Genomic DNA, 25,550 nt, shown 5'->3' on the forward strand with positions numbered 1-25,550 from the left:
TTACTAGTCTAGTTCTATTACTAGTCTAGTTCTATTTCACTAGTCTAGTTCTATTAGTCTAGTTCTATTATTAGTCTAGTCTAGTTCTATTACTAGCCTAGTTCTATTACTTCTATTACTAGTCTGGTTCTATTACCTCACTCTAGTTCTATTAGCCTACTACTAGTTCTATTACCTCACTAGTTCTATTACCTCACTAGCCTAGTTCTATTACCTCACTAGCCTAGTTCTATTATTAGCCTAGTTCTATTACTAGTCTAGTTCTATTACCTCACTACTAGCCTAGTTCTATTTACTAGTCTAGTTCTATTACTACTAGTTCTATTACTAGTCTAGTTCTATTACCTCACTAGCCTAGTTCTATTACTAGTCTAGTTCTATTACTAGTCTAGTTCTATTACCTCACTAGCCTAGTTCTATTACTAGTCTAGTTCTATTACTAGTCTAGTTCTATTATTAGCCTAGTTCTATTACTAGTCTAGTTCTATTACTAGCCTAGTTCTAGCCTAGTTCTATTATTAGTCTAGTTCTATTATTTGTCTAGTTCTATTACTAGTTCCTAGTTCTATTACTAGTCTAGTTCTATTATTAGTCTAGTTCTATTCACTAGCCTAGTTCTATTACCTCACTAGCCTAGTTCTATTACCTACACTGTTCTATTACTAGCCTAGTTACTAGTCTAGTTCTATTACCACACTAGCCTTGTTCTATTAGTCTAGCCTAGTTCTATTACCTCACTAGCCTAGTTCTATTACCTTACTAGCCTAGTTCTATTACCTCACTAGCCTAGTTCTATTAGTTCTACTAGTCTAGTTCTATTAGCCTAGTTCTCACTAGCCTAGTTCTATTACTAGTCTAGTTCTATTACCTCACTAGTCTAGTTCTATTACTAGTCTAGTTCTATTATTAGTTCTAGTTCTATTACCTCACTAGTCTAGTTCCTAGTTCTATTAGTCTAGTTCTATTACTAGTTCTATTACTAGTCTAGTTCTATTACTAGTCTAGTTCTATTATTACTAGCCTAGTTCTATTACTACTAGTCTAGTTCTATTACCTCACTATTAGTTCTATTACTAGTCTAGTTCTACTAGCCTAGTTCTATTACTAGTCTAGTTCTATAGTCTACTAGCCTAGTTCTATTAGTTCTATTACCTCACTAGTTCCTAGTTCTAGTCTAGTTCTATTACCTCACTAGCCTAGTTCTATTACTAGTTCTATTATTAGTACTAGTCTAGTTCTATTACTAGTTCTATTACTAGTCTAGTTCTATTACTAGTCTAGTTCTATTATTAGTATAGTTCTAGTTCTATTACTAGTCTAGCCTAGTTCTATTACTAGTCTTACTAGCCTAGTTCTAGTTATTACTAGTCTAGTTCTATTACTAGTCTAGTTCTATTACCTCACTAGCCTAGTTCTATTATAGTTATATTACTAGCCTAGTTCTATTACTACACTAGCCTAGTTCTATTACTACTAGCCTAGTCTTCTATTACTACACTAGCCTAGTTCTATTCTAGTTAGTTCTATTACCTCACTAGCCTAGTTCTATTTACACTAGTCTAGTTCTATTACTAGCCTAGTTCTATTACTAGCCTAGTTCTATTACCTAGTTCTACTAGTTCTATTTATTAGTCTAGTTCTATTACTCACTAGCCTAGTTCTATTACTAGTCTAGTTCTATTACACTAGCCTAGTTCTATTACTACACTAGCCTAGTTCTATTACTACACTAGTCTAGTTCTACTAGCCTACTAGTCTAGTTCTATTACTAGCCTAGTTCTATTACTACTAGCCTAGTTCTATTACCTCACTAGCCTAGTTCTATTACTAGTTCTATTACTAGCCTAGTTCTATTACTAGCCTAGTTCTATTACTCTAGTCTAGTTCTATTACTACACTAGCCTAGTTCTATTACTAGCCTAGTTCTATTACTACACTAGCCTAGTTCTATTACCACACTACTAGCCTAGTTCTATTACTACTAGCCTAGTTCTATTATTAGTCTAGTTCTATTACTAGTTCTACTAGCCTTAGCCTAGTTCTATTACTACTAGCCTAGTTCTATTAGTTCTATTACTCCACTAGTCTAGTTCTATTACTACCTAGCCTAGTTCTATTACTAGCCTAGTTCTATTATTACTAGCCAGTTCTATTACTAGCCTAGTTCTATTACTAGCCTAGTTCTATTACTAGCCTAGTTCTATTACTACTAGCCTAGTTCTATTACTAGCCTAGTTCTATACTAGCCTAGTTCTATTACTAGTCTAGTTCTATTACTACAGCCTAGTTCTATTACTACACTAGCCTAGTTCTAGTTATAGCCTAGTTCTATTACTACTAGCCTAGTTCTATTACTAGCCTAGTCCTATTGCTACACTAGCCTTGTTCTATTACTATACTAGCCTAGTTATATTAGTCTAGTTCTACACTAGCCTAGTTCACTAGCATAGTTCTATTACTAGCCTAGTTCTATTACTACACTAGCCTAGTTCTATTACTAGCCTAGTTCTTATACTACACTAGCCTAGTTCTATTACTACACTAGCCTAGTTCTATTACTAGCCCAGTTCTATTACTCCACTAGTCTAGTTCTATTACTAACCTAGTTCTAATAGCTCTATTAGCCTAGTTCTATTACTACACTAGTTATATAACTAGCCTATTTCTATTACTAGCCTAGTTCTATTACTACACTAGCCTATTTCTATTACTAGCCTAGTTCTATTACTCCACTAGTCTAGTTCTATTACTAGCCTAGTTCTAATACTAGCCTAGTTCTATTACTAGCCTAGTTCTATTACTAGCCTAGTTCTATTACTACACTTGTTCTATTACTAGTCTACTAGTCTAGTTCTTGTACTACACTTGCCTAGTTCTATTACCTCACTAGCCTCGTTCTATTACCTCACTAGCCTCGTTCTATTACCTCACTAGTCTAGTTCTATTACTAGCCTAGTTCTATTACCACTCTAGCCTTGTTCTATTACCTCACTAGCCTAGTTCTATTACCTCACTAGTCTAGTTCTATTACTAGCCTAGTTCTATTACCACACTAGCCTAGTTCTATTACCTCATTAGTCTAGGTCTATTACTACACTAGCCTAGTTCTATTATTAGCCTAGTTCTATTACTACACTAGCCTAGTTCTATTACCTCATTAGTGTAGTTCTATTACTACACTAGCCTAGTGCTATTATTAGCCTAGTTCTATTACCTCATTAGTCTAGTTCTATTACTACACTCGCCTAGTTCTATTATTAGCCTAGTTCTATTACCTCATTAGTCTAGGTCTATTACTACACTAGCCTAGTTATATTACCTCATTAGTCTAGTTCTATTACTACACTAGCCTAGTGCTATTATTAGCCTAGTTCTATTACTACACTAGCCTAGTTCTATTACCTCATTAGTCTAGTTCTATTACTACACTAGCCTCGTTCCATTATTAGTCTAGTTCTATTACTAGCCTATTTCTATTTCCACACTAGCCTAGTTCTATTATTAGTCTAGTTCCATTACTACTAGCCTAGTTCTATTATTAGTCTAGTTCTATTACTACTAGCCTTGATCTATTACTACACTAGTCTATATCTATTACTAGCCTAGTTCTATTACTAGCCTAGTTCTATTACTACTAGCCTAGTTCTATTACTCCTAGCCTAGTTCTATTAACACACAAGCCTAGTTCTATTCCTACTAGCCTAGTTATATTACTACTAGCCTAGTTCTATTGCTACTAGCCTAGTTCTATTACCACACTAGCCTAGTTCTATTACCACACTAGCCTAGTTATATTACCACACTAGCCTAGTTCTATTACTACCAGCCTAGTTCTAATACTAGCCTAGTTCTATTACTACACTAGTTATATAACTAGCCTATTTCTATTACTGGCCTAGTTCTATTACTACACTAGTCTAGTTCTATGACTAGCCTAGTTCTAATACTAGCCTAGTTCTATTACCACACTAGCCTAGTTCTATTACTAGCCTAGTTCTATTACTCCACTAGTCTAGTTCTATTACTACACTAGCCTAGTTCTTTTACTAGCCTAGTTCTATTACTCCACTAGTCTAGTTCTATTACTAGCCTAGTTCTAATACTCGCCTAGTTCTATTACTACACTAGTTATATAACTAGCATATTTCTATTACTAGCCTAGTTCTATTACTACACTAGCCTATTTCTATTACTAGCCTAGTTCTATTACTCCACTAGTCTAGTTCTATTACTAGCCTAGTTCTAATACTAGCCTAGTTCTATTACTAGCCTAGTTCTATTACTACACTTGTTCTATTACTAGTCTAGTTCTTGTACTACACTTGCCTAGTTCTATTACTACACTAGCCTAGTTCTATAACTACACTAGCCTAGTTCTATTACTAGCCTAGTCCTATTGCTACACTAGCCTTGTTCTATTACTATACTAGCCTAGTTATATTACTACACTAGCCTAGTTCACTAGCATAGTTCTATTACTAGCCTAGTTCTATTACTACACTAGCCTAGCTCTATTACTAGCCTAGTTCTTATACTACACTAGCCTAGTTCTATTAATAGCCTTGTTCTATTACTACACTAGCCTAGTTCTATTACTACACTAGCCTAGTTCTATTACTACACTAGCGTAGTTCTATTACCACACTAGCCTCGTTCTATTACTAGACTAGTTCTATTACTACACTAGCTTTGTTCTATTACTACACTAGCCTAGTTCTATTACTACACTAGCCTAGTTCTATTGCTACACTAGCCTAGTTCTATTACTACACTAGCCTCGTTCTATCACTAGACTAGTTCTATTACTACACTAGCTTTGTTCTATTACTACACTAGCCTAGTTCTATTACTACACTAGCCTAGTTCTATTACTAGCCTTGTTCTAATACTAGCCTAGTTCTATTACTACTAGCCTAGTTCTATTACTACTAGCCTAGTTCTATTACTACACTAGCCTACTTCTATTACTACACTAGCCTAGTTCTATTACTAGCCTTGTTCTAATACCAGCCTAGTTCTATTACTACTAGCCTAGTTCTATTACTACACTAGCCTAGTTCTATTACTACACTAGCCTAGTTCTATTACTATCCTTGTTCTAATACCAGCCTAGTTCTATTACTAGCCTAGTTATAACACTGGCCTTGTTCTATTACAGCACCAGCCTCAATTTATCATCACTATCATCTAACAATTTAATCTTCTAAACCTCTTCAATGTCCTTTTCTGTTTTTATCACAAAGACTCCTACCCCCTCAGATAGACAACACTGGGAGGGTGTCTTGGACCAGTCCACTGTCTAATACAGTACCTGTTGTTCCAGATATGCACATTTTGTACAGATGATGAGATCTCAAAATGCCTGGAGAAGGGTTTACCATCTCAGTAACCACGTCCACATTTATAATGATCCTCTTGTCAGTACAGCATGATACAGACACGCTGCTCGGTCCGAGAGTGGTGGGTGATTCTGTAACGGAGTTCTTTTTTTGTTGAAGGAGAGTCGGACCGGAATGCAGCGTGTAAGTTACTCATGTTTATTAATGAAGACAAACGAACGAACTATACATGAATAACTACATAAATACAAAAACAACAAACAGAACGTGAAACCTAATACAGCCTGACTGGTGCACACTACACAGAGACAGGAACAATCACCCACGAAATACAAGGCGAAAACCAGGCTACCTAAATACGGTTCCCAATCAGCGACAACGAGAATCACCTGACTCTGATTGAGAACCGCCTCAGGCAGCCAAACCTATTTAACACACACACACCCCTAATCAACTACAATCCCAAACACTACAAACCCCAATACGAAAATACAATACATAATAACCCCATGTCACACCCTGGTCTGACTAACTAATAAACTAAAACACAAAATACTAAGACCAAGGCGTGACAGATCCTCTTGTCAGTACAGCATGTTTGTATATGTTTGTCTGTATTTGTTGATCCATTATTTAACCAGGGAAGTCACGTTGAGGGTGAAATCTCTGTTTCAAGTGAGTCCTGCTTTGTATCTGGGATCCACCCTTAATGTTCTCTTAATTTAACTTAATTTACGCGTTTTCGTCATTGGTCACGTGAGACCGGGCAGGCGCTGTGTAATGCTGTGGTGCCCACGGTGTTCCCAGTGCAGGTGCATAGCACTGTGTTATGCTGTGGTGCCCATGGTGTTCCCAGTGCATAGCACCGTGTTATGCTGTGGTGCCCATGGTGTTCCCAGTGCATAGCACCGTGTTATGCTGTGGTGCGCATGGTGTTCCCAGTGCAGGTGCATAGCACTGTGTTATGCTGTGGTGCACATGGTGTTCCCAGTGCAGGTGCATAGCACTGTGTTATGCTGTGGTGCACATGGTGTCCCCAGTGCATAGCACTGTGTTATGCTGTGGTGCCCATGGTGTTCCCAGTGCATAGCACTGTGTTATGCTGTGGTGCACATGGTGTTCCCAGTGCAGGTGCATAGCACTGTGTTATGCTGTGGTGCACATGGTGTTCCCAGTGCATAGCACCGTGTTATGCTGTGGTGCACATGGTGTTCCCAGTGCATAGCACCGTGTTATGCTGTGGTGCGCATGGTGTTCCCAGTGCAGGTGCATAGCACTGTGTTATGCTGTGGTGCACATGGTGTTCCCAGTGCAGGTGCATAGCACTGTGTTATGCTGTGGTGCACATGTTGTTCCCAGTGCAGGCACCGTGTTATGCTGTGGTGCACATGTTGTTCCCAGTGCATAGCACCGTGTTATGCTGTGGTGCCCACGGTGTTCCCAGTGCTGGTGCATAGCCCGGTGCGGTATATTCCGGGCTAGATTGAGCGTGGAGCCAAATGCCATGAAGCCAGCTCTACGCATCTGGTCCCCAGTGCGTCTCCTTGGGCCGGCACCAGCCTTGCATACGGTGTCCCCGGTTCGCCTGCATAGCCCAGTGCGGGCTTTTCCACCTTGCCGCACTGGCAGAGCGACCAGGAATATTCAACCAGGTAAGGTTGGGCAGGCTCGGTGCTCAAGAGCAACAGTGCGCCTGCACGGTCCGGTCTACCCAGTACCACCTCCACGCACCAGCCCTCCGTTGGCAGTTCCCCGCACCAGGCTTCCTGTGCGTGTCCTCGGCCCAGTACCACCAGTGCCAGCACCACGCATCAGGCCTACAGTGCGCCTCGCCTCTCCAGCGCTGCCGGAGCCTTCCTCCTCTCCTGCGCTGCCGGAGTCTCCCACCTGTTCAGCGCTGCCCGAGCCTTCCTCTTCTCCTGCGCTGCCGAATTCTCCCGCCTGTTCAGCGCAGCCAGAGCTGTCAGTCTACATGGAGCAGCCAGAGCTGCCAGTCTGCATGGAGCAGCCAGAGCTGTCAGTCTTCATGGAACAGCCAGAGCTGTCAGTCTGCAAGGAGCTGCCAGTCTGCAAGGAGCTGCCAGTCTGCAAGGAGCTGCCAGAGCTGCCAGTCTGAAAGGAGCAGCCAGAGCTGCCAGTCTGCAAGAAGCCGCCAGAGCTGCCAGTCTGCATGGAGCAGCCAGAGCTGCCAGACTCTTCCAGATCCGCCAGTCAGCCAGACTCTTCCAGATCCGCCAGTCTGCCAGACTCTTCCAGATCCGCCTGTCAGCCAGACTCTTCCAGATCTGCCAGTCAGCCAGACTCTTCCAGATCCGCCAGTCAGCCAAACTCTTCCAGATCTGCCAGTCAGCCAGACTCTTCCAGATCTGCCAGTCAACCAGACTCTTCCAGATCCGCCAGTCAGCCAGGATCTGCCAGATCCGCCAATCAGCCAGGATCTGCCAGAACCGCCAGCCAGCCAGGATCTGCCGGATCCAACTACCTGCCTGAGCTTCCTCTCATTGCTGAGCTTCCTCTCAGTGCTGGGCTTCCTCTCAAATCAAATCAAATCAAATTGTATTTGTCACATACACATGGTTAACAGATGTTAATGCGAGTGTAGCGAAATGCTTGTGCTTCCAGTTCCGACAATGCAGTAATAACCAACAAGTAATCTAACTAACAATTCCAAAACAAATTTCTTATACACAGTGTAAGGGGATAAAGAATATGTACATAAATATATGAATGAGTGATGGTGCAGAGCAGCATAGGCAAGATACAGTAGATGGTACTGAGTACAGTATATACATATGAGATGAGTATGTAAACAAGTTGGCATAGTGATACATGTATTACATAAGGATGCAGTGGATGATAGAGTACAGTATATACGTATACATATGAGATGAATAATGTAGGGTATGTAAACATTATATTAGGTAGCATTGTTTAAAGTGGCTAGTGATATATTTTATATCCTTCCCATCAATTCCCATTATTGAAGTGGCGGAGGTTGAGTCAGTGTGTTGGCAGCAGCCACTCAATGTTAGTGGTTGCTGTTTAACAGTCTGATGGCCTTGAGATAGAAGCTGTTTTTCAGTCTCTCGGTCCCAGCTTTGATGCACCTGTACTGACCTCGCCTTCTGGATGATAGCGGGGTGAACAGGCAGTGGCTCGGCTGGGTGTTGTCCTTGATGATCTTTATGGCCTTCCTGTAACATCGGGTGGTGTAGGTGTCCTGGAGGGCAGGTAGTTTGCCCCCGGTGATACGTTCTGCAGACCTCACTACACTCTGGAGAGCCTTACGGTTGTGGGCAGAGCAGTTGCCATACCAGGCGGTGATACAGCCCGCCAGGATGCTCTCGATTGTGCATCTGTAGAAGTTTGTGAGTGCTTTTGGTGACAAGCCGAATTTCTTCAGCCTCCTGAGGTTGAAGAGGCGCTGCTGCGCCTTCTTCACGATGCTGTCTGTGTGAGTGGACCAATTCAGTTTGTCTGTGATGTGTATGCCGAGGAACTTAAAACTTGCTACCCTCTCCACTACTGTTCCATCGATGTGGATAGGGGGGTGTTCCCTCTGCTGTTTCCTGAAGTCCACAATCATCTCCTTAGTTTTGTTGACGTTGAGTGTGAGGTTATTTTCCTGGGCCCTCACCTCCTCCCTGTAGGCCGTCTCGTCGTTGTTGGTAATCAAGCCTACCACTGTTGTGTCGTCCGCAAACTTGATGATTGAGTTGGAGGCGTGCGTTGCCACGCAGTCGTGGGTGAACAGGGAGTACAGGAGAGGGCTCAGAACGCACCCTTGTGGGGCCTCAGTGTTGAGGATCAGCGGGGTGGAGATGTTGTTGCCTTCCCTCACCACCTGGGGGCGGCCTGTCAGGAAGTCCAGTACCCAGTTGCACAGGGCGGGGTCGAGACCCAGGGTCTCAAGCCTGATGACGAGCTTGGAGGGTACTATGGTGTTAAATGCCGAGCTGTTGATGACGGAAGTGAGTGCTACGGGGCGGTAGTCGTTTAGCTCAGTTACCTTAGCTTTCTTGGGAACAGGAACAATGGTGGCTCTCTTGAAGCATGTGGGAACAGCAGACTGGTATAGGGATTGATTGAATATGTCCGTAAACACACCAGCCAGCTGGTCTGCGCATGCTCTGAGGGCGCGGCTGGGGATGCCGTCTGGGCCTGCAGCCTTGCGAGGGTTAACACGTTTAAATGTTTTACTCACCTCGGCTGCAGTGAAGGAGAGACCGCATGTTTCCGTTGCAGGCCGTGTCAGTGGCACTGTATTGTCCTCAAAGCGGGCAAAAAAGTTATTTAGTCTGTCTGGGAGCAAGACATCCTGGTCCGTGACTGTGCTGGATTTCGTCTTATAGTCTGTGATTGACTGTAGACACTGCCACATACCTCTTGTTGTCTGAGCCGTTGAATTGAGATTCTACTTTGTCTCTATACTGACGCTTAGCTTGTTTGATAGCCTTGCGGAGGGAATAGCTGCACTGTTTGTATTCAGTCATATTACCAGTCACCTTGCCCTGATTAAAATCAGTGGTTCGCGCTTTCAGTTTCACACGAATGCTGCCATCAATCCACGGTTTCTGGTTCGGGAATGTTTTAATCGTTGCTATGGGAACGACATCTTCAACGCACGTTCTAATGATGTGATGGAAGCAGTCTTGGAGTGTGGAATCAGCTTGGTCGGACCAGCGTTGGACAGACCTCAGCGTTGGGGCTTCTTGTTTCAGTTTCTGCCTGTAGGCAGGGATCTGCAAAATGGAGTCGTGGTCAGCTTTCCCGAAAGGGGGGCGAGACAGGGCCTTATATGCGTCGCGGAAGTTAGAATAACTGTGATTCAAGGTTTTTCCAGCCCTGGTGGCGCAATCGATATGCTGATACATTTTAGGGAGTCTTGTTTTCAGATTAGCCTTGTTAAAATCACCAGCTACAATGAATGCAGCCTCAGGATGTATGGATTCCAGTTTGCAAAGAGTCAAATAAAGTTCGTTCAGAGCCATCGATGTGTCTGCTTGGGGGGGAATGTATACGGCTATGATTATAATCGAAGAGAATTCTCTTGGTAGATAATACGGTCTACATTTGATTGTGAGGAATTCTAAATCAGGTGAACAGAAGGATTTGAGTTCCTGTATGTTTCTGTGATCACACCACGTCTCGTTAGCCATAAGGCATACGCCCCCATCACTCTTCTTACCAGAAAGGTGTTTGTTTCTGTCTGCGCGATGCGTGGAGAAACCCGCTGGCTGCACCGCCACCGAAAGTATCTCTCCAGTGAGCCATGTTTCCGTGAAGCAAAGAACGTTACAGTCTCTGATGTCCCTCTGGAATGCTACCCTTGCTCGGATTTCATCAACCTTGTTGTCAAGAGACTGGACATTGGTGAGAAGAATGCTAGGAAGTGGGGCACGGTGTGCCCGTCTACGTAGTCTGACCAGAAGACCGCCTCGTTTACCTCTTTTACGAAGTCGTTTTTTTGGGTCGCCGGCTGGGATCCATTCCATTGTCCTGGTTGAAAGGCAGAACACAGGATCCGCTTCGTGAAAGTCATATTCTTGTTCATACTGATGGTGAGTTGACGCTGATCTTATATTCAGTAGTTCTTCTCGACTGTATGTAATGAAACCTAAGATGACCTGGGGTACTAATGTAAGAAATAACACATAAAAAACCCAAAAACTGCATAGTTTCCTAGGAACGCGAAGCGAGGCGGCCATCTCTGTCGGCGCCTGATGTCAGTGCTGAGCTTCCCATCTGTGCTGAGCTTCCCCTCAGTGCTGAGCTTCCCCTCAGTCCCAAGCTTCCCCTCAGTCCCGAGCTTCTCCTCAGTCCCGAGCTACCGCTCAGTCCCGAGCTGCCCCTCGGTCCCGAGCTGCCCCTCAGTAGAGTGGGGTGAGGACTACTAGGCCATGGTCGGCGGCGAGGGTGGACTATCCAAGGATGCGAGGAGGAGGGACTAAGACATTGATAGAGTGGGGTCCACGTCCTGCGCCGGAGCCGCCACCATGGACAGACGCCCACCCGGACCCTCCCCTATGGTTTTTGGTGTGCGTCAGGGAGTCCGCACCTTAGGGGGGTGGTTCTATCACGCCCTGGTCGAAGTATAATGTGTTTGTCTTTATTTATTTGGTCAGGCCGGGGTGTGACATGGGTTTATTGTGGTGTGTTTTGTCTTGGGGATTTGTTAGGTATTGGGTGTGTGGCTTAGTGGGGGTATCTAGCATAGTCTATGGCTGTCTGGATTGGTTCTCAATCAGAGGCAGGTGTTTATCGTTGTCTCTGATTGGGAACCATATTTAGGCAGCCATATTCTTTGAGTATTTCGTGGGTGATTGTTCCTGTCTCTGTGTTTGTGTTCACCAGATAGGCTGTATAGGTTTTCACACATTTATTGTTTTGTCTAGTTATTTCATGTCGAGTTCATTTTATTAAAGAACATGAATAACCACCACGCTGCATTTTGGTCCGCTACTCCTCCACCAGACGAAAACCGTAACAAACCTATTTCTCCTCTCTCTCAGATCTGTCCATTCCGATCGTCAGAATGTCCGGTATGGACTTCTCATTGGAGGAGCTGAACAGAACCGAAATCTCCCCAGACAACGGAAACTTCCTGAGGTTCTCCCCCACCTCCGTTTCCACTGCAGCCACGGCGGGGACAGGGTTGTCGTCGGGGCGACAGGAGAATGTTTACGTGTACGTGTGGATCTTCCTGAGTCTGCTGGTGTTCCTGCTGTCGGTGATCATCATCTCCCTCCACAGGCTAAAGAATATCATTACATCCTCCTCCTCTGTACCTGACTGCAGCAGTGAGGGGGGCAGCTCATTCACCAACATGGAGATCTGTAGTATATCTTCACAGAGGTCAACCGTGTCCTCACTGTCAATTTGAGAGAGAGACACACACACACACATACACACACACACATACACACACACACATACACACACACACACACACACACACACACACACACACACACACACACACACACACACACACACACACACACACATACACATACACACACACACTCCTGTAAACAAGCTTTTCAGTTGGACCATATGGGACTTTACTCTGATGTGTTAAGGCGGTAGCTTGAACTGAACTCTGAACCCTCTGTGACTTCTCCTTTTGGCTCATGGGAAACATAGTTCACTGTGTAAAGAGCAGATCCAGGAAGAGAGAGAGAAAAAACTCTGTTTTTGAATCTGGGGTATATTTACGAGGAGACAAACTGAAGCACAAAAACGTTTTCCTACGGTGTGGAACTAACAAAACACCAGTCGTCCGTTTCCATTCTCGCATCCATGGAATGCAACTTTGGAATCTTAGAAGTCCTCAGAAAAGTTAGCCGGGGTCTAATCTTATCTAGTGTCGCTTTCAGTGTGATTTATATCGGCCTTTCTCTTTTTATTTGAAATAGGAAACAACCGCTTCTGTTACTAATTCCACATGGATAAACATTTTGTGACTAATATGTTTATCTCAGATAACATATTTCATCCAGCTTTAATTCAAAGTTCATCTTTCTCTGGCTGTGTACAAAATGGTACCATATCCCCTGTATAATTGGCTCTGGCCAACAGTAGTGTTCTCTCTAGGGAATAGGGGCCATTTCAGATTTGTCCCCACTGCTGATTTCTTTCTGTAATGTCTTTACTGTTTCCAGGGCAACCTGTACTAACCTGATTTTAGTGCGAAGTATAGTTCTTTCTGTAATGTCAAAATATCTCTACTGTTTCCAGGGCAACCTGTACTAACCTGATTTAACTGTGAAGTATAGGTTTCTGTAATAACAAAATATCTCTACTGTTTCCAGCGCAACCTGTGCTAACCTGGTTTAACTGTGAAGGACATACTGAACCAGACCTCATATTTGATTTTTTTGAAAGAATTGAATTGTAATGGACTGGATATCGAGAAGGTTCAACAATAAAAAATGTTAACATTTGTAATATCACTCTTTGTTTGAAGGTATGATCCCACAACTGGCCTAATTTCCTGTCTGACATTGTTATGGACAAAAAAAACATGGGTAAGAACAGAAATAAAGGGGAAAAAGACAATAAAACCAGAGTATTCTCTCCCAGGGAACAGCGGCCTTATGCCATATAGCCAGAGTATTCTCTCCCAGGGAACAGCGGCCTTATGCCGTGAAGCCAGACTATTCTCTCCTTGATATAAAGGTACAGGGGAACATTATACCTTGATATAAAGGTACAGGGGAACATTATATCTTGATATAGAGGTACAGGGGAACATTAAACCTCCACATTATACCTTGATATAGAGGTACAGGGGAACATTATACCTTGATATAGAGGTACAGGGGAACATTATACCTTGATATAAAGGTACAGGGGAACATTATACCTTATACGGATATAGAGGTACAGGGAACATTATACCTTTTAGAGGTACAGGGGAACATTAAACCTCCACATTATACCTTGATATAGAGGTACAGGGGAACATTATACCTTGATATAGAGGTACAGGGGAACATTATACCTTGATATAAAGGTACAGGGGAACATTATACCTTGATATAGAGGTACAGGGGAACATTATACCTTGATATAGAGGTACAGGGGAACATTAAACCTCCACATTATACCTTGATATAGAGGTACAGGGGAACATTATACCTTGATATAGAGGTACAGGGGAACATTATACCTTGATATAGAGGTACAGGGGAACATTATACCTTGATATAGAGGTACAGGGGAACATTAAACCTTGATATAAAGGTACAGGGGAACATTATACCTTGATATAGAGGTACAGGGGAACATTATACCTTGATATAGAGGTACAGGGGAACAATATACCTTGATATAGAGGTACAGGGGAACATTAAACCTTGATATATACCTTGATATAGAGGGGGAACATTATACCTTGATAAAGGTACAGGGGAACTTGATATTATACCTTGATATAAAGGTACAGGGGAACATTATACCTTGATATAAAGGTACAGGGGAACATTAAACCTTGATATAAAGGTACAGGGGAACATTATTATACAGGGGAACATTAACCTTGATATAGAGGTACAGGGGAACATTAAACCTTGATATAAAGGTACAGGGGAACATTATACCTTGATATAAAGGTATAGAGGGGGAACATTAAACCTTGATATAAAGGTACAGGGGAACATTATACCTTGATATAGGGGAACATTATACCTTGATATAAAGGAACATTAATACCTTGATATAAAGGTACAGGGGAACATTATACCTTGATATAGAGGTACAGGGGAACATTATACCTTGATATAGAGGTACAGGGGAACATTAAACCTTGATATAAAGAACATTATACCTTGATATAGGTACAGGGGAACATTAAACCTTGATATAAAGGTACTTGATATAGGAGGTACAGGGGAACATTATACCTTGATATAAAGGTACAGGGGGAACATTATACCTTGATATAAAGGTACAGGGGAACATTATACCTTGATATAGAGGTACAGGGGAACATTAAACCTTGATATAAAGGTACAGGGGAACATTATACCTTGATATAAAGGTACAGGGGAACATTAAACCTTGATATAAAGGTACAGGGGAACATTATACCTTGATATAAAGGTATAGGGGAACATTATACCTTGATATAAAGGTACAGGGGAACATTAAACCTTGATATAAAGGTACAGGGGAACATTATACCTTGATATAAAGGATATAGGGGGGAACATTATACCTTGATATAAAACAGGGGAACATTATACCTTGATATACAGGGGAACATTATACCTTGATATAAAGGTACAGGGGAACATTATACCTTGATATAAAGGTATAGGGGGACATTATACCTTGATATAAAGGTACAGGGGAACATTATACCTTGATATAAAGGTATAGGGGGACATTATACCTTGATATAAAGGTACAGGGGAACATTATACCTTGATATAAAGGATATAACATTATACCTTGATATAAAGGATATAAAGGTACAGGGGAACATTATACCTTGATATAAAGGTACAGGGAACATTATACCTTGATATAAAGGTAAGGGGAACATTATACCTTGATATAAAGGTACAGGGGAACATTAACTTGATATAAAGGTATTACCTTGATATAAAGGTACAGGGGAACATTATACCTTGATATAAAGGTACAGGGGAACATTAAACCTTGATATAAAGGTACTGGGGAACATTATACCTTGAGCGAAATGTACAGGGAACATTAGGCTATTCTCGCTGAGCAATAGTGACATCCACCATACAATACAGGGTAGACATAGCCTGTAGGCCTAGTTGTTTTATGTAGTAGTTTGGGTTCACAGTGCGGACTGAACCGAGGACCCGGCCCAGGAGTACGTGTACCATTATAGCCCTGTTAAACAAGGGTGCCCTCTATCGCCTTACTTATGTATTCCAGCAGTTGATTAAAGCTTCATGGAAATAAACAATTAAAACACATTATCACTACTGATACAATAAAAATAGCTTTTTTTTGTCTTAAAGGGGCAGTGTTGTATTTTGAAAGAGGCTTGAATAATAATGGTATGGGAATAATGATGCTTTTAATTTTGTAATGTGATTTCTTGTATCAAACAACACATCAACATTATCAGGGAGTTCCTTGTCTGAAGGACAAGTGGATAAACAGGTTCATGACAAGCCCTGCATGTTTGTTTTTTTCAAAAGTCTCATGGAATGTAGTCCTACATTGAACACCACACATTGTCTGCTACTCTAGGCTGAATGATCGAACAGCAATTTCCATGTTAAAATGTTATGGGATGCATTTTCTCCATTGTTGTTGATGGTGGGCCACACTGGTAGGCCTACATTATGATCAAATAGCCACTGTAGCCTACTTGACCACTGTTAAAACTGTAACTTAAAGCGGGTAGAGAGCCAGTGTTCACAGCTCTACATTTCAAGCTTCTGCCTCTAATGCTAGGAAACTCTTTTCCACCTCCTCCCCCTCCCTTCTCTGTGGGCGAATTTGAAAAGAAGGTTGACGTCATTCACTCAGTTGATTGCATTCACTGGTCCCACTCACAGAACTATCCTAAGCTTTGACCTCTTTCTCCCCTCTCTCTCCAGATTAAATCCTACAACTAGTGAGGTCCAGCCGCACAACAACTTGCCCACTCGACCCCATCCTCTCCTCCCTCCTCCATCCCCTCCTCACTTCTCCATCCCCTCCTCCCTCCTCCATCCCCTCCTCCCTTCTCCATCCCCTCCTCCCTCCTCCATCCCCTCCTCCCTCCTCCATCCCCTCCTCCCTCCTCCATCCCCTACTCCCTCCTCCATCCCCTCCTCCCTCCTCCATCCCCTACTCCCTACTCAAGGGAGTTAACCCACTGTTCCCCTGAACAAGGCAGTTAACCCACTGTTCCCCTGAACAAGGGAGTTAACCCACTGTTCCCCTGAACAAGGGAGTTAACCCACTGTTCCCCTGAACAAGGCAGTTAACCCACTGTTCCCCTGAACAAGGCAGTTAACCCACTGTTCCCCTGAACAAGGCAGTTAACCCACTGTTTCCCTGAACAAGGCAGTTAACCCACTGTTCCCCTGAACGAGGCAGTTAACCCACTGTTTCCCTGAACAAGGCAGTTAACCCACTGTTCCCCTGAACAAGGGAGTTAACCCACTGTTCCCCTGAACAAGGCAGTTAACCCACTGTTCCCCTGAACAAGGCAGTTAACCCACTGTTCCCCTGAACAAGGAGTTAACCCACTGTTTCCCTGAACAAGGCAGTTAACCCACTGTCCCCCTGAACAAGGCAGTTAACCCACTGTTCCCCTGAACAAGGCAGTTAACCCACTGTTCCCCTGAACAAGGCAGTTAACCCACTGTTTCCCTGAACAAGGCAGTTAACCCACTGTTCCCCTGAACAAGGGAGTTAACCCACTGTTCCCCTGAACAAGGCAGTTAACCCACTGTTCCCCTGAACAAGGCAGTTAACCCACTGTTCCCCTGAACAAGGGAGTTAACCCACTGTTTCCCTGAACAAGGCAGTTAACCCACTGTCCCCCTGAACAAGGCAGTTAACCCACTGTTCCCCTGAACAAGGCAGTTAACCCACTGTTCCCCTGAACAAGGCAGTTAACCCACTGTTCCCCTGAACAAGGCAGTTGACCCACTGTTCCCCTGAACCAGGCAGTTAACCCACTGTTCCCCGGTAGGCCGTCATCGTAAATAAGAATCTATTCATTTTACTGACTTGCCTAGTTAAATAAAGGTTCAAAGCTGCCTTTGACACCATGACTCTCAGAGCTGGGCATCTCAGGCACTGGGCATCTCAGGCACTGGGCATCTCAGGCACTGGGCTTCTCAGGCACTGGACATCCCAGGCACTGGGCATCTCAGGCACTGGACATCTCAGGCACTGGGCATCTCAGGCACTGGACATCTCAGGCACTGGGCATTTCAGGCACTGGACATCCCAGGCACTGGACATCTCAGGCACTGGGCATCTCAGGCTCTGGGCATCTCAGGCTCTGGGCATCTCAGCCACTGGGCATCTCAGGCTCTGGGCATCTCAGGCACTGGACACCTCAGGCACTGGACATCTCAGGCACTGGGCATCTCAGGCTCTGGGCATCTCAGGCACTGGACATCCCAGGCTCTGGGCATCTCAGGCACTGGACATCTCAGGCACTGGGCATCTCAGGCTCTGGGCATCTCAGGCTCTGGGCATCTCAGGCTCTGGGCATCTCAGGCACTGGACATCTCAGGCACTGGGCATCTCAGGCTCTGGGCATCTCAGGCACTGGACATCTCAGGCTCTGGGCATCTCAGGCACTGGACATCTCAGGCTCTGGGCATCTCAGGCTCTGGGCATCTCAGGCACTGGACATCTCAGGCACTGGGCATCTCAGGCACTGGACATCTCAGGCACTGGGCATCTCAGCCACTGGGTGTCTCAGGCTCTGTGCACTCTTGGATTGCCTCCTTCCAGTTGATGTTGAGAGAATCTGTCTGCATGACATACTCTCACTGCTGGTGTCGCCCAGGGCTCAGTTCTAGGCCATCTACTCTTTTTTCTATACACTTGGTTCTGTCATATCCTCACATGGTCTCTATGTGGGTGACACTCTCCTTCCCCCCTTCTGACACCCAGGTGGAAACACGCATCTCTGCAGCCCATCACCTCAACCTCAACAAGACAGAGCTGCTCTTCCTCCTGGAGAATGCCTGACCTCTCCATCATGGTTGCCACCTCCCAGAGTGCACAGAACCTTGGTGTGATCCTGAAGCAGTGACTCACTCCTGCAAGTTCATGCTCTAAAACATCTATAGAGTAAAACCCATACCTCACAGGAAGAGTCACAGGTCCTAATCCAGGCACTTGTCATCTCTCACTCTTGGCCGCTTCTGCCATCAAACCCCTGCAATTTAGGTTCCTGGTGTTCAACCTTCCCAAGTCACCCCACACTTCACTTGCTTCCATTTGAAGCTCGCATACACTGCAAGACCATGATACTTTCCTACAGAGCAGCAAGAGGAACTGCTGCTCCCTACCTTCAAGCTATTCTCAAACCCTACTCCCCAATCCGAGTACTCCGTTCTGCAACCGTTGGTCTCTCTCTGGTCTCTCTTCCTCCCACCCCTACTCAGCCCAGTCCAAACTCTTCTCTGTCCTCACACCCCTGATGGAACCAGTTTTCTCCTGAAGCTAGTTTTCTCCTGAAGCTAGGACACCAGAGTCCCTAGCAATCTTCCCAAAAACATCTGAAACCCTATCGCTTCAAAGACTATCTCTAATAATCCCTCTGTAGTTGTCATGCATCTATCCCATTGCAGGAGAGAGATGCTAATTCCCGTGCACATGTGCAGATGATCTATTTGGGTGCTTGCAAGTGTATCTTCTCGTGTTGTTCTCACTTTGCATTATCTTTGGTTCACATTGCTGCTCGTGGCAACATCATATACCAGACTCTCAGTTTGTGTGATAAGCTAAAAGTACCAACACACTGTATGTCTAACTTTAACATAACTGTCTATGATAATCTATCATGTTCACAGCAGAAATATTTGATATGGGCTATTGCTGAGGATAGAATATACACAACAGGGACAGTCACACAAAGGGATTTTGTTGAATTATGTGTACTGTATAGTATAAAATATATGACCGACCACCTCGATCCGGTCTTATGTAGCAACATTTGAAATTGTGTTTTTTTTTTACATTGGATAAAGGTAAAAAAAACAGCTTTGAGGCAAGCAGCACTGAACCGTGTATGAGAGCACTAGCTGTTCCGGACGACTGTTTGATCACGCTCTCAGTAGCCGATGTGAGTAAAACCTTTAAACAGATTGACATTCACAAGGCCGCAGGACCATGATTACCAGGACGTTTTCTCATTTGTTGACCAGCTGGACAGTGTCTTCACTGACATTTTCAACATCTCCCCGACCCAGTCTGTAATATCTACATATTTCAAGCAGAACACCATAATCCCTGTGCCCAAGAAGGTAACCTGCATAAATAACTACCATGCTGTAGCACTCACATCTGTAGCCATGAAATGCTTTGAAAGTCTGGTGATGGCTCACATCAACAACATCATCCCTGAAACCCTAGACCCACTCCATTTTGCATCCGCCCCAAACAGATCCACAGATTATGTAAACTCTATTGCACTCCACACTGCCCTTTCCCACCTGGACAAAATTAACACTTATGTGAGAATGCTGTTCATTGATTACAGCTCAGAGTTCAACACCTTAGCACCCTCCAAGCTCATCACTGAGCTAAGGACCCTGGGACTGAACACCTCCCTCTGTAACTGGGTCCTGGACTTCCTGACGGGCATCTCCCCAGGTGGTGAGGGTGGGTAAACAACACATCCGCCACACTGAACCTCCCCTCTCTATTCACCCACGACTGCGTGGCCACGCACGACTCCAACACCTTTAAGTTTTCCAACAACACAATGGTGGTTGGCCTGACCACTGACGACGATGAGACAGCCTATAAGGAGGAGGTCAGTGACCTGGCAATGTTGTGCCAGAACAACAACCTCTCCCTCAACGTCAGTAAGACAAAGGAGCTGATCGTGGACTACATTAAAAGGAGGGCCGAGCCTGACCCCATTTACATTGATGGGGTTCAAGTGGAGTCGATCCAGAGCTTCAAGTTCCTCGGTGTCCACATCACCAAAGATCTATCATGGTCCAAACACACCAAGACAGTCGTGAAGAGGGCACTACAAAACCTTTTCTCACTCACGAGACTTTTGGCATGGGTCCCCAGATCCTCAAAAATTTATACAGCTGTACCATCGAGAGCATCCTGAGTGGTTTGCATCACCGCCTGGTATGGCAACTGCTCGGCATGTGACCGTAAGGCGCTAGAGGGTAGTGCGTACGGACCAGTACGTCACTGGGGGCCGAGCTTTCTGCCATCCAGGACCTCTATACCAGATGCTTCTGTAAGGGGACAAGGGTCTGGTCTAGGATAAGTTTGGATGGTATAGATTTCTGGCACTCCACTGTCCGATTTCATCTTAGAGAAAAAAATGTTGACTTGATTAAGCAGCATTGAAATTGACAAAATGTCTATTAGATTTGATTAAATGGTGATGTTCCATGGTGGTGTGATGTGTTTATCAAAGACGTCTTCTACGTAATCTCATCCTCATTCCAAAGATCTTTCCACAATGGATGGTTCCAAGGGAAGGACTGTGTGTGTGTGCGTGTGTGTGCTTACATTCTTGAGTGAGTGTGCATGTGTGTGGTTATCCGACCTCAAGGGTAGTGCGTACAGCCCAGGAAATCACTGGGACCGAGCTCCCTGCCATCCAGGACCGCTATACCAGGCGGTGTCAGAGGAAGGCCATAGAAACCACCCAAGTCATAAACTGTTCTCCCTGCTACTGCAAGGCAAGCGGTAGCAGAGAGCCAACTATGGCACCAAAAGGCTCCTGAACAGCTTCTACCCCAAAGCCATTAGACTGCTGAACAGCTTCTACCCCCAAGCCATTAGACTGCTGAACAGCTTCTACCCCCAAGCCATTAGACTGCTGAACAGCTTCTACCGCCAAGACATAAGACTGCTGAACAGCTTCTACCCCCAAGCCATTAGACTGCTGAACAGCTTCTACCCCCAAGCCATTAGACTGCTGAACAGCTTCTACCCCCAAGCCATTAGACTGCTGAACAGCTTCTACCGCCAAGACATAAGACTGCTGAACAGCTTCTACCCCCAAGCCATTAGACTGCTGAACAGCTTCTACCCCCAAGCCATTAGACTGCTGAACAGCTTCTACCCCCAAGCCATTAGACTGCTGAACAGCTTCTACCGCCAAGACATAAGACTGGTGAACAGCTTCTACCCCCAAGCCATTAGACTGCTGAACAGCTTCTACCCCCAAGCCATTAGACTGCTGAACAGCTTCTACCGCCAAGACATAAGACTGGTGAACAGCTTCTACCCCCAAGCCATTAGACTGCTGATCAGCTTCTACCCCCAAGCCAATAGACTGGTGAACAGCTTCTACCCCCAAGCCATTAGACTGCTGAACAGCTTCTACCCCCAAGAACTAGAAGGTTGCAAGTTCAAATCCCCGAGCTGACAAGTTACAAATCTGTCATTCTGCCCCTGAACAGGCAGTTAATCCACTGTTCCTAGGCCGTCATTTAAAATCAGAATTTGTTCTTAACTGACTTGCCTAGTTAAATAAAGGTAAAATAAAAAAATAAACATAAGACTGCTGAACAGCTTCTACCCACAAGCCATTAGACTGCTGAACAGCTTCTACCCCCAAGACATTTGACTGCTGAACAGCTTCTACCCCCAAGCCATTAGACTGCTGAACAGCTTCTACCCCCAAGACATGACTGCTGAACAGCTTCTATCCCCAAGACATGACTGCTGAACAGCTTCTACCCCCAATACATGACTGCTGAACAGCTTCTACCCCCAATACATAAGACTGCTGAACAGCTTCTACCCCCAAGACATGACTGCTGAACAGCTTCTACCCCCAATACATAAGACTGCTGAACAGCTTCTACCCCCAAGACATGACTGCTGAACAGCTTCTACCCCAATACATAAGACTGCTGAACAGCTTCTACCCCCAATACATGACTGCTGAACAGCTTCTACCCCCAATACATAAGACTGCTGAACAGCTTCTACCCCCAAGACATGACTGCTGAACAGCTTCTACCCCCAATACATAAGACTGCTGAACAGCTTCTACCCCCAAGACATGACTGCTGAACAGCTTCTACCCCCAATACATAAGACTGCTGAACAGCTTCTACCCCCAAGACATCAGACTGCTGAACAGCTTCTACCCCCAAGACATTAGACTGCTGAACAGCTTCTACCCCAAGCCATTAGACTGCTGAACAGCTTCTACCCCAAGCCATTAGACTGCTGAACAGCTTCTACCCCCAAGCCATTAGACTGCTGAACAGCTTCTACCCCCAAGCCATTAGACTGCTGAACAGCTTCTACCCCCAAGACATGACTGCTGAACAGCTTCTATCCCCAAGACATGACTGCTGAACAGCTTCTACCCCCAAGACATGACTGCTGAACAGCTTCTACCCCCAAGACATTAGACTGCTGAACAGCTTCTACCCCCAAGCCATTAGACTGCTGAACAGCTTCTACCCCCAAGCCATTAGACTGCTGAACAGCTTCTATCCCCAAGACAAGACTGCTGAACAGCTTCTACCCCCAAGCCATAAGACTGCTGAACAGCTTCTATCCCCAAGACAAGACTGCTGAACAGCTTCTACCCCCAAGCCATCAGACTGCTGAACAGCTTCTACCCCCAAGACATCAGACTGCTGAACAGTTTCTATCCCCAATATATAAGACTGCTGAACAGCTTCTATCCCCAAGACAAGACTGCTGAACAGCTTCTACCCCCAAGCCATCAGACTGTCAACCAGCTTCTACCCCCAAGCCATCAGACTGTCAACTACCCCAGCTTCTACAGCTTCTACCCCAAGCCATAAGACTGCTGAACAGCTTCTATCCCCAAGACAAGACTGCTGAACAGCTTCTACCCCCAAGCCATCAGACTGTCAACCAGCTTCTACCCCAAGACATAAGACTGCTGAACAGCTTCTATCCCCAATATATAAGACTGCTGAACAGCTTCTACCCCCAAGCCATTAGACTGCTGAACAGCTTCTACCCCCAAGCCATTAGACTGCTGAACAGCTTCTACCCCCAAGCCATAAGACTGCTGAACAGCTTCTACCCCCAAGCCATTAGACTGCTGAACAGCTTCTACCCCCAAGCCACCAGACTGCTGAACAGCTTCTACCCCCAAGCCATAAGACTGCTGAACAGCTTCTACCCCCAAGAAATGACTGCTGAACAGCTTCTAACCCCAAGAAATGACTGCTGAACAGCTTCTAACCCCAAGCCATCAGACTGCTGAACAGCTTCTACCCTCAAGAAATGACTGCTGAACAGCTTCTAACCCCAAGCCATCAGACTGCTGAACAGCTTCTACCCCCAATACATCAGACTGCTGAACAGCTTCTATATACACAATATTTATGTCATGCAATACAATGCAAATTAATTACTTAAAAATAATACAATGTGATTTTCTGGATTTTTGTTGAGATTCCTTCTCTCACAGTTGAAGTGTACCTATGATAAAAATGACAGACCTCTACATGCTTTGTAAGTTGGAAAACCTGCAAAATCGGGCAGTGTATCAAATACTTGTTCTCCCCACTGTACATACACAATCCTACACACTCTTCACATACACTGCTACTATTCTCTGTTTATGATCTATGCATAGTCACTTTACCCCGACCTACATTGTACATATTTCCCTAATTACTTCGACCACCCTTGTTGCACATTGACTCGGTACCAGTACCCCTTGTATATCGCCTTGTTATTGTTATTTTTTTATTTTTTTTATTTTTTTATTTCACCTTTATTTAACCAGGTAGGCTAGTTGAGAACAAGTTCTCATTTGCAACTGCGACCTGGCAAATTAGACAGCTTATTGTCTTACAATTTAGTTTCTCTTCCACATTTTTCTTAGTTATTTTTTACCCTGCATTGTTGGTTAGGGGCTTGTAAGTCACGGTGACCTATTGTGTTCAACGTGACAAATACAATTTGATTTGATTACAGCTGATGCTTTTCCCCAGTAGGTAACATTAGAAAGTGGGTTTATTTTATTTGTGGGTGTGTTGTGTTTCTCAAATATGGCTTCTATGAAAGCTTGTCCTCATTCCAAGGCTTTTTCCTCATTCCTCAAACAAAACAATCACGTACGTTTCCTCATGCGTGGTTCTAAGGAAATTATGATTGTGTGTGTGTGTGTGTGTGTGTGTGTGTGTGTGTGTGTGTGTGTGTGTGTGTGTGTGTGTGTGTGTGTGTGTGTGTGTGTGTGTGTGTGTGTGTGTGTGTGTGTGTGTGTGTGTGGTGTGTGTGTGTGTGTGTGTGTGTGTGTGTGTGTGTGTGTGTGTGTGTGTGTGTGTGTGTGTGTGTGTGTGTGTGTGTGTGTGTGTGTGTAGTTGTGTGTGTGTGTAGTTGGGTGTGTGTGTGTGTGTGTTGGGTGTGTGTGTGTCCCTCCACCATCTTTCCTCCTCTCTCCCACCCCCGCTCTGCCCTCTCACACCCCCTCTGCCTCTGTCCCCCCTTCTCTCTCTCTCTCTCTCTCTCTCTCTCTCCTCTCTCTCTCTCTCTCTCTCTCTCTCTCTCTCTCTCTCTCTCTCTCTCTCTCTCTCTCTCTCTCTCTCTCCCTCTCCCTCCCCCTCTTTCCTCCCTCCCTCTCTCTCTCTCTCTCTCTCTCTCTCCCTTCCCAACCCCCCCCCCTCTCTCTCTCACAGTGTCCCAGTCAATTGTCGAAGAGATTTCAACATGTTGTCCTTTGACCCAGATGGGGATGAGGTCAGATGGAGATATGCAGTACCAACAGATGAGTGTGTCACATCTAGTAACCTTGCCGGTGTTAACTTCACTCTGCGATGGGTTAGTATCCACATGACAGTAAAACAGATAGACAATGATGATGATAGTAAGTGAAAGGGAATAACCAGTTTTAGAATTATATTTGGTATATTTGGAGTTGATAAGTCATTGTTGATTGTTCCGTGACAATAACGTGATTGCTATAAGTTTCCAGGTTGAGCGTTCCAAGTTAGTGTATCAGTGAACACTGCCACCTAGTGGAGAGAAATAGCTAGTGGAATAAGACAGGACCTGTGGGAAGAG

The 25,550-nt window shown here is 44.5% G+C and overlaps 1 protein-coding gene across 1 annotated transcript in view; it reads left to right on the forward strand.

Annotated features, from left to right (window-relative positions):
* LOC135544035 (serine-rich and transmembrane domain-containing protein 1) overlaps positions 1–13,285 on the forward strand; it is a 53,086-nt gene extending 39,801 nt beyond the window's left edge. Inside the window, exon 2 of the mRNA XM_064971387.1 lies at positions 11,852–13,285. Within this exon, the coding sequence (XP_064827459.1) occupies positions 11,875–12,222 (348 nt within the window). The 5' untranslated portion in view covers positions 11,852–11,874 and the 3' untranslated portion in view covers positions 12,223–13,285. The remainder of the gene's footprint in view (positions 1–11,851) is intronic.
* The last annotated feature ends 12,265 nt before the right edge of the window (positions 13,286–25,550 follow it).

The sequence above is a fragment of the Oncorhynchus masou genome, chromosome 8 (assembly GCF_036934945.1).
Source record: "Oncorhynchus masou masou isolate Uvic2021 chromosome 8, UVic_Omas_1.1, whole genome shotgun sequence".
In the NCBI taxonomy this organism is placed as follows: Eukaryota; Metazoa; Chordata; class Actinopteri; order Salmoniformes; family Salmonidae; genus Oncorhynchus; species Oncorhynchus masou.